This window comes from Anomaloglossus baeobatrachus, chromosome 7 (genome assembly GCF_048569485.1).
Source record: "Anomaloglossus baeobatrachus isolate aAnoBae1 chromosome 7, aAnoBae1.hap1, whole genome shotgun sequence".
NCBI classification, from domain to species: domain Eukaryota; kingdom Metazoa; phylum Chordata; class Amphibia; order Anura; family Aromobatidae; genus Anomaloglossus; species Anomaloglossus baeobatrachus.
Genome location: NC_134359.1, coordinates 185,156,396 through 185,170,168, shown reverse-complemented (window position 1 = coordinate 185,170,168; position 13,773 = coordinate 185,156,396). Strand labels below are relative to the sequence as shown.

At 46.7% G+C, this 13,773-nt stretch overlaps 1 protein-coding gene across 1 annotated transcript in view; it reads right to left on the bottom strand.

Annotated features, from left to right (window-relative positions):
• DNAH7 (dynein axonemal heavy chain 7) overlaps positions 1-13,773 on the bottom strand; it is an 880,767-nt gene that overhangs the window by 691,727 nt on the left and 175,267 nt on the right. Inside the window, exons 17-18 of the mRNA XM_075317837.1 lie at positions 12,890-13,575; positions 12,027-12,213 (exon numbers count right to left, since the gene is read on the bottom strand). Coding sequence (XP_075173952.1) covers positions 12,027-12,213; positions 12,890-13,575 — 873 coding nt within the window. The remainder of the gene's footprint in view (positions 1-12,026; positions 12,214-12,889; positions 13,576-13,773) is intronic.

Sequence of the window (13,773 nt, the reverse complement as noted above, 5' to 3'; positions counted from 1 at the left end):
TACTCGGGCTGCTCGGCGGGGACCGAGTAATCTCGCGATACTCGTGCTGTACTCGTGGTCTTCATTTCTGCATGTTGGCGCTCTTTTGTGAGCCAGCCCTCATGCAGGGATTGGCTGGCAGACCACTGCAATGCCACAGCCCTGTTAGTTGTGGAATTGCAGTGATTGGCCGGCCTGCACAGCGTGACCGAGCCTTTATACCGGCCGGCGCGCTGTGCTCTGCTCACAGCTATCCAGACAGTCAGTGCAGGGAGAGTGTCGCTGCTTCAGGGAAAGGTTTGCGGCCCTTTATAGCTATTTCCGTAGCAGGGCTGCAAACAGTGTGACCAAAAGTCCTTCTCAGGACTATTCTAGTTGTATACAGGCAGGCAGGGTATAGCCAGGTCGGAGTACAGTAGCAGAGTCCTTCTCAGGACTATTGTTGCTGTATACAGGCAGGGTATAGCCAGGTTGGAATACAGGCTAGTGACCAAAAGAGTCCTTGTCAGGACTATTGTAGCAGAATACAGGCAGGCAGGCAGGGTATATAGCCATTCCTAATGGTGACCGTATACCAGCCTTCATCATATCTGGGGCTGGTGTACACAGTCTAAAACAGTCCAGATAGTGTCAGACTTCTCAGTAATTGTCGCTCCTAAAAACCTGTTAGGTTCTTATTGCGTCCGTGCTTGCATTTAAAAACCGCACGTGTGTGCCTGTCGGTGGCAGCGTACAGGTGCACGTTTTTCACAAACTATTATATAACGCACAAGTCTAGTGAATAATACACGTCAGTCAGCAGTGGCTGATAGTGTCAGACTTCTCAGTAATTGTCGCTCCTAAAAACCTGTTAGGTTCTTATTGCGTCCGTGCTTGCTTTTAAAAACCGCACGTGTGTGCCTGTCGGTGGCAGCGTACAGGTGCACTTGTGTGCATTTTTCACAAACTATTATATAACGCACAAGTCTAGTGAATAATACACGTCAGTCAGCAGTGGCTGATAGTGTCAGACTTCTCAGTAATTGTCGCTCCTAAAAACCTGTTAGGTTCTTATTGCGTCCGTGCTTGCATTTAAAAACCGCACGTGTGTGCCTGTCGGTGGCAGCGTACAGGTGCACGTTTTTCACAAACTATTATATAACGCACAAGTCTAGTGAATAATACACGTCAGTCAGCAGTGGCTGATAGTGTCAGACTTCTCAGTAATTGTCGCTCCTAAAAACCTGTTAGGTTCTTATTGCGTCCGTGCTTGCTTTTAAAAACCGCACGTGTGTGCCTGTCGGTGGCAGCGTACAGGTGCACTTGTGTGCATTTTTCACAAACTATTATATAACGCACAAGTCTAGTGAATAATACACGGCAGTCAGCAGTGGCTGATAGTGTCAGACTTCTCAGTAATTGTCGCTCCTAAAAACCTGTTAGGTTCTTATTGCGTCCGTGCTTGCTTTTAAAAACCGCACGTGTGTGCCTGTCGGTGGCAGCGTACAGGTGCACTTGTGTGCATTTTTCACAAACTATTATATAACGCACAAGTCTAGTGAATAATACACGTCAGTCAGCAGTGGCTGATAGTGTCAGACTTCTCAGTAATTGTCGCTCCTAAAAACCTGTTAGGTTCTTATTGCATCCGTGCTTGCTTTTAAAAACCGCACGTGTGTGCCTGTCGGTGGCAGCGTACAGGTGCACTTGTGTGCATTTTTCACAAACTATTATATAACGCACAAGTCTAGTGAATAATACACGTCAGTCAGCAGTGTCTGGTAGTGTCAGACTTCTCAGTAATTGTCGCTCCTAAAAACCTGTTAGGTTCTTATTGCGTCCGTGCTTGCTTTTAAAAACCGCACGTGTGTGCCTGTCGGTGGCAGCATACAGGTGCACTTGTGTGCATTTTTCACAAACTATTATATAACGCACAAGTCTAGTGAATAATACACGTCAGTCAGCAGTGGCTGATAGTGTCAGACTTCTCAGTAATTGTCGCTCCTAAAAACCTGTTAGGTACTTATTGCGTCCGTGCTTGCATTTAAAAACCGCACGTGTGTGCCTGTCGGTGGCAGCGTACAGGTGCACGTTTTTCACAAACTATTATATAACGCACAAGTGTAGTGTATAATACACGTCAGTCAGCAGTGGCTGATAGTGTCAGACTTCTCAGTAATTGTCGCTCCTAAAAACCTGTTAGGTGCTTATTGCGTCCGTGCTTGCTTTTAAAAAACGCATGTGTGTGCCTGTCGGTGGCAGCGTCAGGCTCCATATTGTCCCTGGATAGAGATGTGCATGAGGGCCTCAAAACATTGTTCCCATTGCAAAGGAGCGGGTCTCCTGTCGTTGTAATGCCCATTGTGAAAGAATGGGCGAAAAAATTTACCACTGGGGGTATACCTGAAACAAAGGCCTAACTCTTGTAACGGTCATCATGATGGCGCATGAGGAGAAGGAGGAGCAGTCCAGCGATTAGCCAAAGTCCAGAAGTGTGTTACCATGGGTGAGTGGAGGTACATGGCAAAATCCCGTTACAAACTTTAAATTCCGCTGTCATTTGCTGGTGGTGTGGTGAAGTCTGGCCCAATCCAACCCTTGTTCATCTTGATTAGAGTCAGCCTGTCAGCATTTACAGTTGACAGGCAGGTGCGTTTATCTGTAATGATTCCACCTGCGGCACTAAAAACACGCTCTGACAAAACGCTAGCGGCAGGGCAGGCCAGGACTTCCAAGGCGTAGAGAGCCAATTCATGCCACGTGTCCAGCTTGGATACCCATTAATTGTAAGGCACAGAGGAATGTCAGAGTACAGTTGTTTGATCTGCAAGGTACTCCTTGAGCATCTGGGCAAACTTAGGATTTCTTGTGGCACTACCCCGCACCTCAGGGGCTGTGGTATGTGAGGGGCTGAGAAAACTGTCCCACATCTTAAAGACTGTTCCCCTACCTCTGGCGGATTGGACTTGTGCCCCTCTCGGCTGTACGCCTTGGTTGTCCACTGATTCCTGACCTATGCCGCTATCGTTTTGTGAGGGGAATGCTTTGCCTACTTCCGTGACTATGGCCTTCTGGAACTGCTGCATTTTTCCTGACCTCTCCGCCTCGGGAATAAGAGACATAAAGTTCTCCTTGTAGCGTGGGTCTAACAGTGTTACCAACCAGTAATGATTGTCGGCCAAGATGTTCTTAACGCGAGGGTCACGAGACAGGCAGCTTACCATAAAGTCAGCCATGTGTGCCAGACTCTTAACAGCCATCACTTCAGTATCCTGACCAACACGATGACTGAACATGCTGTCCTCCTCCTCCTCCTCATCATCATCTACCCTGTCCTCTGGCCAGCCACGCTGAACCAAGGATATGACTGCATGTCATATCCTCATTTTGGCCAGAGAGTTGCTCCATGTCTTCATCCTCCTCCTCGTCATAGTCCTCCACTGCACGTTGTGATGAGACGAGGCTGGGCTGTGTGTTATCACCCACACCCACTACTGTTTCTTGCTCAAACTCATCGCGCTCCGCCTGCAATGCATCATGGTTGTTTTTTGAGCAGAGACCATTTTAGAAGGCAGAGAAGCGGTATGGTGACGCTAATAATGTCGTCATCGCCGCTCACCATCTTGGTGGAGTCCTCAAAGTTTTGGCGGATGGTACATAGGTCGGACATCCATCTCCACTCCTCAGGTGTTATGTGTGGAGTTTGACCCATTTCCCTACGGCTTAGGTGATGCAGGTACTCAACAACTGCCCTCTTCTGCTCACATATCCTGACCAACATGTGCAGAGTTGAATTCCAACGCGTGGGGACATCACACACCAGTCTGTGAGCCGGAAGATGCAAATGGCGCTGAAAGCCAGCAAGGCCGGCTGAAGCAGTAGGTGACTTTCGAAAATGTGCAGACAGGCGGCGAACTTTTACCAGCAGATCAGACAGCTCTGGGTATGACTTTAGAAACCGCTGAACCACGAGGTTGAGCACATGGGCCACGCATGGAACATGTGTCAGCTGGCCTCGCCTCAAAGCCGCCACCAGGTTCCGGCCATTGTCACACACGACCTTTCCTGGCTTTAGGTTCAGAGGTGTGAGCCAGTGATCTGCCTGCTGTTTCAGAGCTGTCCACTCCACACCTCTTCTGCATTGTGGGGTTTGTCACCTATGCAGATTAGCTTCAGCACAGCCTGTTGTCGCTTCGCCGAGGCAGTGCTGCAGTGCTTCTGTGTCGCCCTGGACAAGCCAGGGGCCACAGAGCACAACACTTACACACCCCACACTCCCTGCAGGCATATCATAGTCAAAACACAAAATCCTTGTTGCCTTCCCCAGGGGCTGTTGTCCACACCAGGGGGTGGAGCCAGGCGGTTGGTCTCCACCCACCAAGGAGGAGGGAAAAAACAGGCAGTGAGAGTTAAGCTAAGGAAGTTGAAGGAGGAAAGTAGTAGAGAGGAGAAAAGTGACAGCAAAGAGCCTGAAGTTGGTCCGGGTGTGTGGCCCGGACAGGACAGCAAGGTTGGCAGGATGTGGTGACCGTCTGCAGTGGAGGCCAATTGGAGTCTGCCGTAAGGACCGTGGACGGGTGGTGACCCGGCCGTACCGGACCGGTATACAAAGAGAAGCCAGCACCATTGGCAGGGGCCTTTCGGATCCCGGCAAGGCTTGGTGTCGCCGTGAATTTGCCAAATCCGTTAGTGAAGGGGACCTCAGGGTTTCCAAACAGCCAAGTCACGATAGAAGGCAACCGTCCAACCGTGAAGGGGAGACACCGCCACCGCCAAGGGCAACCGTCTCCCAGGGCCAGCGCCTGTGGGCAAAAGGGGCTCCTCCGGCCCATATCCAGGTCGGGGAGCGGGTTACCGGTGGGAAACCATCACTACCAACACTGAACTTAGGTGCAGGGAGAGACAGTCATCACTAACCTGCAGGGAGGAACAACCGCAGCCGTCCGAGGGACCCGTCCATCCAGCCACTTGTTTTACCGTGAACTGTGTCATCATCATTGGGCTGAGTGAGTACCTCCGTGCCGTGCGGCACAGCGCTGCCCCTGCGACCTTGCACCTCATCAGGCCCCGCAACCCGCCTGTCATCCATCTCTACCCCATCACCGGGCCCTGGGACAACCAACCCCCCTACCCACGGCGTGGAGAAATAACAAAAAAGCTGCTCCCTGTCACAGGCTCCCGGGATCCCCGTCCAGAGCAGCGGTGGTGTCCACACAATCACCACAACCGTGGATGGCGTCACGGACAATATCCCCAAAACCCAAACGACCCCTTTTCACTCACGGGCGATGAGCGCCGCTCGAGTCCCCGGGATCCGGCCATCGCTCGAGCCACCGAGCAGCAGCAGCCGTAGAGCAGCGGCAGCCGGACCCGAGCAGTGGGAGAGCGCAGCGTCCCCTCCTCCGCCCGCAACACTTCCAGCTTGGGACTGGTGTGTAGGGTAACGTGGATGAGGATGCGCAGGAGGAGGAGGAGGCTGAGGAGCATGACATTCCGGAGCTGTAGAGTGTGGGTGAAACCCTGACTGAGGTAGGGCCTGCAAAACTTGGTGTGTGAAGGACGTGTTCCGTCCCTCGCTCAGACTGGGTCCCAGCTTCCACAATATTAACCCAGTGTGACGTCAACGAGATGTAGCGGCCTTGCCCACATGCACTTGTCCACGTGTCTGTGGTTAGGTGGACTTTGGCTGAAACAGCGTTGTTCAGGGCACGTGTGATGTTTTGTGACACGTGGTTAGCAATGCGGGGACGGCACACCGGGAGAAATAGTGGCGGCTGGGGACCGAGTAATGTGGGACAGCTGCCACCATCAGGTCGCGGAATGCTTCTGTCTCAACCAGCCTAAAAGGCAACATTTCCAGCGCAAGCAGTCGCGAAATGTTAGCATTTAGAAGTGTGGCATGTGGGTCGTTGGCAGTGTATTTGCGCCTGCGTTCAAAGGTTTGCTGAATGGATAACTGAACGCTGCGCTGGGACAAGGACGTGCTTGATGATGGTGTTATTTCTGCGTGGGCAACTGCAGGTGCAGGGCCGGAGGAGGCTTGTTCTCGGGCAGCATGGACAGGGGATTGGCTCGCATGCACAACAAGCGAAGACGAAGCAGTGACATCAGCAAGCACTGCTCCTCGACTCTGTTGTACATCCCACAAAGTCGGGTGCTTGGCTGACATGTGCCTGATCATGCTGGTGGTGGTCAGGCTGCTAGTTTTGGTACCCCTGCTGATGCTGGCACGGCAGGTGTTGCAAATGGCCTTTTTAGAATCATCTGGAGCCAACTTAAAAAACTGCCAGACTCGGGAAGACCTAACATTTGTACAGGCACCTTGTGTCGTGTTTTTCCGGGGAACAGTTGCCTGACGTCTGCCTGGGGCCACCACCCTGCTTCTTACTGCCTGTTGGGATGCTACGCCTCCCTCCCCCTGTGCACTGCTGTCCTCGCTCTGCATATCCTCCTGCCAGGTTGGGTCAGTTACTGGATCATCCACCACGTCGTCTTCCTCTTCCGCACCCTGCTCCTCCTCCTGACTTCCTGACAATTGTGTCTCATCATCGTCCACCCCTTGTTGAGACACGTTGCCAACTTCGTGAGAACGTGGCTGCTCAAATATTTGGGCATCTGTACATACGATCTCCTCATGACCCACTTCAACATGAGCTGGCGAGAGGCCAGAATGTGCGAATTGAAACGTGAACAGCTCTTCCGAGTGTCCAAGTGTGGGATCAGTAATGTCCGAGGACGTGTACTCGGCCTGGTGGTAGGAAGGAGGATCAGGTTCTGAAATGTGCGGTGCAGTATCACGGCTACTGACACTTGACCGTGTGGAAGACAGAGTGTTTGTGGTGGTGCCAATCTGACTGGAAGCATTATCCGCTATCCAACTAACAACCTGTTGACACTGGTCTTGGTTCAACAGCGGTGTACTGCTGCGGTCCCCAAGAATTTGGGACAGGACGTGCGAGCGAGTAGATGCGGCCCTTTGTTGTGGCGAAATTAGAGCTTGCACACGACCTCGGTCTCTGCCTGCACCACCATCACGTCCACTTCCTTGTTCGTTGACAACGCCCTTGCGCATTTTGCAATGCTGTGCTGATGTGTATTCACTAGACTTGTGCGTTATATCCAAGTTTTTGCAAAACGCACACAAGTGCAGCGGAAAGCTGCCACCAACAGGCACACACGTGCGGTTTTTAAATGCAAGCACGGAGGCACTAAGAACCTAACAGGTCTCTATCCAGGGACAACGTGGAGCCTCCCAATTTTTGGCTGCCCTGCCAAAGGGCTATACTATAATACACCCACTTCCTTACAATGGGCACTTCAAGTTTACAGGCCCTCATGCACGTCTCTATCCAGGGACAATGTGGAGCCTCTCAATTTTTGGCTGCCCTGCCAAAGGGCTATACTATAATACACCCACTTCCTTACAATGGGCACTTCAAGTTTACAGGCCCTCATGCACGTCTCTACCCAGGGACAACGTGGAGCCTCCCAATTTTTGGCTGCCCTGCCAAAGGGCTATACTATAATACACCCACTTCCTTACAATGGGCACTTCAAGTTTACAGGCCCTCATGCACGTCTCTACCCAGGGACAACGTGGAGCCTCCCAATTTTTGGCTGCCCTGCCAAAGGGCTATACTATAATACACCCACTTCCTTACAATGGGCACTTCAAGTTTACAGGCCCTCATGCACGTCTCTACCCAGGGACAACGTGGAGCCTCCCAATTTTTGGCTGCCCTGCCAAAGGGCTATACTACAATACACTCACTTCCTTACAATGGGCACTTCAAGTTTACAGGCCCTCATGCACGTCTCTACCCAGGGACAACGTGGAGCCTCCCAATTTTTGGCTGCCCTGCCAAAGGGCTATACTATAATACACCCACTTCCTTACAATGGGCACTTCAAGTTTACAGGCCCTCATGCACGTCTCTATCCAGGGACAATGTGGAGCCTCTCAATTTTTGGCTGCCCTGCCAAAGGGCTATACTATAATACACCCACTTCCTTACAATGGGCACTTCAGGTTTACAGGCCCTCATGCACGTCTCTATGCAGGGGCATTGGTGAACCTCACAATTTTGGACTGCCCTGGCAAAGGAAAATACTACAAAGACTCACTTCCTCAAAATGGGCACATTAGACTCAAGAGGCCTTCATGTACGTCTCTTCTCAGGGACATCGGAGTGCCACACAATGTTTTCACGTAAAATCTTTCATGTATTAATCTCAAAAAGTAACATACACCAGCTCTATCTCACTATTGGGTATGTGCCCTTAACATTTCTGCCATGAAAAATCATTTTGGGGTCATTTTGGAAGGTTTTCTGGTGAGTCCGTAAAAATGGCGTGAAACGCGGACAAAATTGTTCACAGCTGTGACTTTTGAGTGATAAATGCTTCAAGGGGTCTTCCCCATGCTGTTGCCATGTCATTTGAGCACTCTTCTGAGACTTTTGTGCCATTTTTAGGGTTTCTCCATGCTGCCGGGGGGTCATTTCACAAAAATACTCGGGTCTCCCATAGGATAACATTGGGCTCGTTGCTCGGCCCGAGTACACGAGTATCTTGGGAGGCTCGGCCCAAGCTTCAAGCACCCGAGCTTTTTAGTACTCGCTCATCACTAATGCTTACCACACATTGAAGCTGAGCCCCTGCCCTTTCCGGACACAGCAGTTGGTTGATCTTTCTGGAAAAAATTGCAGCATATTAGACAGAGATTTTAGCATGGAATGCAATCAGATTTCACCCTGTAATCCACATCTACATTTCAAAGTCTGAACATCCTGAAATCCCATAAAGACGTACAAGTTGCTACGTGCAAGTTGCATATCTATACACATGCCAGGATAGGGTACATTTACCAGGAAAGGGAACATTTACCAGGATGGTGAACATGTCGGAATGGGGAATATTTACCAGGATGGGGGAACGTGTTGGGATGGGGAACATTTACCAGGAAGGGGAACATGCCAGGAAGGCAAACATTTACCAGGATAGGGGTACATCCTAGGAAGGGGGATATTTAACAGGATGGGGGTACATTTATCTGAATGAGGGTACATTTACCTGGATGGGGTACATTAACCAGCATGGGGTACATTTGCCAGGATTGGGAACATTTACCAGGATGGAGGAAATTTACCAGGAATGGGGTACATGCTGGGAAGGGGGAACATTTACTAGGATGAGGAACATTTACAAGGATGGGCAATATGTCAGGATGGGGTACATTTACCACCATGGGGGAACATGACAGGATGGGGTACATTTAACAGGATGAAGGACATTTACCATGATTGAGGACATTTATCAGGATGAGGAACATTTACGAGGATGAGGTACATTTACCAGGATGGGGCCATGATAGGGACAAATATACCAGAATGTAGGAAATATATATCAGGATGGGGGACATGTTTACCAGGAAGTGGACCAGGAAGAGGGACATAACTAGACAATGAAAGGGGAGGATAGCAACTTGTACGTCTTTATGGGATTTAATGATGTTCAGACTTTGAAATGTAGATGTGGATTACAGGGTGAAATCTGATTGCATTCCATGCTAAAATCTCTGTCTAATATGCTGCAATTTTTTCCAGAAAGATCAACCAACTGCTGTGTCCGGAAAGGGCAGGGGCTCAGCTTCAATGTGTGGTAAGCATGCATGAGTGTGATGCCACCTGCTGAAGAGAAAACTGCAAAGGAAAGATTAAAATCAATTATTTACATAATAGGATTGGTTGGCACTTCGGGAAAAAAATTGGGTTTAGGGCTACAGTTTGGGCACTCGGCCTGTAAAAGATTCGCCATGACTGTCCTAGACACACAAACAAATTATAGAAAAAGCCCAAACAAGCCTTTAATTTTATTTCAAATATTTTGTTATATATATATATATATATATATATATATATATATATATTGCATCACTTGTAGTATTGTGCTCTTTACCACCATCTTGTGGATATTTTTCAGCATTGCATGGTATATATTTTCCAATTCCAACCTAATTATGGATATTTGCTGCCATCATGTGGCCTTCTCCAATATGGAACCTCAACATAGAAAGATAGATACACTATGGCATATTCTTCAGAATGAGTGCTTGTCTGCACACATGGACGGGCGTTGCCCAGCCGGCCCTCCGCTCTCAATGTCTTTTCATGGCTGAAACCAGGGGTTTGCAACACAGTGAGCCATGAAAAGACATAGAGAGCAGAGGGCCGGCTGGGCATCGCCCATGCCCGTGTGCTGACAAGCACTCATTCTGAAGAATATGCAAATATCCACAATTGGGTTGGAAATGGAAAATATATACCATGCAATGCTGAAAAATATCCACATGATGGTGGTAAAGAGCACAATACTACATGTGATGCAATATAATGGTATAACGAAATATTTGAAATTGGTTTATGTCTATGGCCAATATTGTATCTATATTAGTTCTGGTAGAACTCATTACCTTACACTGCAGTAGATAAGCATTCTTCCTATACTGACTATTTTTTTACAATGGTGATACATATTGCTGCAATAACAAATTACATTATATGCTGTTGTTGACTTATTTTATTGTTCAAAAGAATTTTTCTGCATACTTTTGTGATTGATACTCCCCCTAAATCCTATTTCGCTCTACATCTGCCATATTATGTTAACCCTATATTTCATATATTACGTGGATAAATTCTTGTGGGCACTGCTCATTACAATTGTGTGTTGTGCTCTTTCCCTTTCATCACGTGATTTTACTTGTTTTGAATAAAGATTATTGTTTTTATCCTACCTTTGTTTCCGTATGACTTTGTCATTTTTTTTGTGAATCTATATTTTTCACAAAAAATGAAAAGGAATTTCATCTTTCAGCAGGACAGTGACCCTAAAGGCCCCTTTACACGCTACGATTTATCTAACGATCTCATGAGCGACGTGACACACCCAGATCGCAGTTACGATTTGCCGAGATCGCACATAGGTCATTTAATAGCGGTCACACGTAACGATTGCACAAGTGAAGCAAAATCGTTCAGCGATATATTGTTTGACCAAGGCGGTCGTGTGGATATTGTTCGTCGTTTGCAGGGTGTCAAACGTACCAATATGTCTGCTGCGATTCAAACGACAAACAATATTTTGAAAATGAATGACGTGTTAGCAATCAGCGATTTTCAACCTATTTGCGATCATTCGGAGTCGCATGTAGGTGTCACACGCAACGACGACGCTAACGATGCCGGATGTGCGTCACGGAAACCGTGACCCCGCCGACATATCATCAGATAAATCGTAGCGTGTAACGCCGGCTTTAGAATATCTCCAAATCAACAAAAGAATGGCTTCACAAGAAGATCGAAGTTTTGGAATGGCCCAGTCCTGATTCTAATTGAAAATATGTGGGTTGACCTGAAGAGGGCACTGTACACAGAAAATGCCCTTGTAATCCGACAAATTTGGAGCTTCATCAAGGAAGAGTGGGCAAAGACTGTCATTTCTATATGTGCCATGGTAATAATAATAAGGAAAGATCCTGGCACTGACTTGATGCTGATATACATTGTTTTAATCCAATGACTGCTGTGGAAAGCCCGTATGGGGTTGAAATGTCCAGACACAAGTTGGATTAAAAAAATTGATATCAGCATCAAGTGAGTGTCGGGACCTTTCCTTATTTTTATGTTCATTATCTACGAGCACCACGGTTCTTTGTAGGATGTGTGCTGTTCAAGTTTTGTCGTGCCATGGTAATAGACTCCTGCCCAAAAACACTGAATGAATAGTGACTTAAATTAAAATGGAACTTCAACAACGTATTAATTTAAGCGAGTGCATATTTATGCAACCACATTATTTTAGTTCTTTCTTTTAATTCTTCTACCTGAAAATATTTAAATTTATTTTTCAACGAAATTGTACATATTAAAGGTGGAAAAAGTTTTGAAATTATTTTTTTTGGTATATGTTTTACATGACACATACCTGGTATTTTAACTGGAAGTAAGAGAACTTTTTATATCATCTTTATATTGTTCTAATAAGAAATTATAACTTCATCCACTTACCAACAAGACAAGTTTCATCAGGTCTCTCCATGTCTTATCTACAGATGAGAACCGCCTTCCTTCTTCTGGCATCTGGGCCATTATATCTGGAGAACTGAATATGGGCTCCAAGTACAACCATGTAGCCTGAACTTTCAGCCACTCGTCTAGGATCTCTTGTAAAAGCAATAGCTTTCCTTCCCATTCTCTGTAAAGAATATACAAGTTTTTAGCTGCAAAGTTAATGGTATGAAGTAGGATATAGAATTGTAGGGCTCATGTACACCGGCATGGAAAAATGAGCAGATTTATGGCACTAGTAATATTCTATAGGACCTTCATGTAGCATCACATGCCTCTGATTTCTTACAGTGATATTGAGCTGTTTTGGGCTGTTTTAATATGTAATAATAATAATAGAATAATAGGTAAAACAGATTAATATTTAAAGGTGCGTTTAGGGATGACACAGAGATACCTGTCTACAGCATCCAACGGGGGTGTAAAAGGTCCACCAGTAACATTGCCTCTAGGGCCCACTGTTCACCTACATGCAAATACCCCTCATTCACAAATTTACATAGTTTTTTTTATATGGTAATTAACTGGGTGGTTTGTTAAATGAATGATGAGATGCTACATTTGTCTGTAAATAAAAATTCAAATGTATTGGGGCAACTACTACTCGTGTTGAGGGGCAAATGGCTTACCACTGCACAGGGCCCCTGGAGGGATTCACCTGTTCGCCTGTGGACCAGTCCAAGCCTACCTATCTATATGTGGCAGCTAGAGGTATCGTCCCTTACAAATTTTATTTCTTTAAATTCCAAATGAAAATTTACAATACAAGATGACATCAACTGAGACTTATCACTATCCATTACCTTATCTCATTTTCAAACGCCTTAATAAATGGAGAGCCTCTCATGGTTTGTGTTTTCACAATGTGATCATCTAGCAGCATTTGGATATCATCCACAGCTGATAAAATGTAGGTCCCAGTTTCACGATATGAAAGTAAAGTGAACTCCATTGGGTCCCACTCAGAAATCATTTTCTCCATTGCTTTTTCCAGTGAGTATTCCTTACTTGCACACTCACTAATGCCTTCAAATTTGTCCAAATATGGCTGAAGTTTCATGTCCAAAAACGTATTAACACTAGTGTCCTCCTGGGGTTTAATGTGATAACCAACCACGGCAGAAATAGCTTCCCAGTGTCTGTCGCGTAATCCTAGGTTACAGACCACCTGGATAAGGGGGATGATTAGTTTGAACTCTTCCACTTTCTGCTTGATGTTCAGTGTTAGAGAATGAGCATTAGGAGAGCTAGTAAATGTTCTCTCCAGTTTGTACAGTAATCTCCAGTAATTTCCCACATCTTGCTCTACAAGATCAGGGTTTACTGTAGTATAAGGTCCTTCCATCCAATTTTTATACTTTGTGTTAAACTCCACTACAGTCTCATAGAGCTTCAGATATGGATTAAGAGAGTCTTGAATCTTTTTCCTTTGTGGATATTGTGATGCTGCCCAACCGAATGCTTCTTCCTCCAAGTTAAGCTGGTCGACCTGAAATTTCAAATACCACAGTAAAATCACACTTTTAATGACAAAATACATTGTAGAAATGTAACTTTCTAGCTTAACAGGGTTGAATAATTTAATAGATGTGAAAGATAACACTATACCACCATAGCAGTGAGAAAAACAGAGTAACGCTTTCATTTCTTTTGATGGGCAGAGCAATCAGCATTCAGGAGCGCTCAT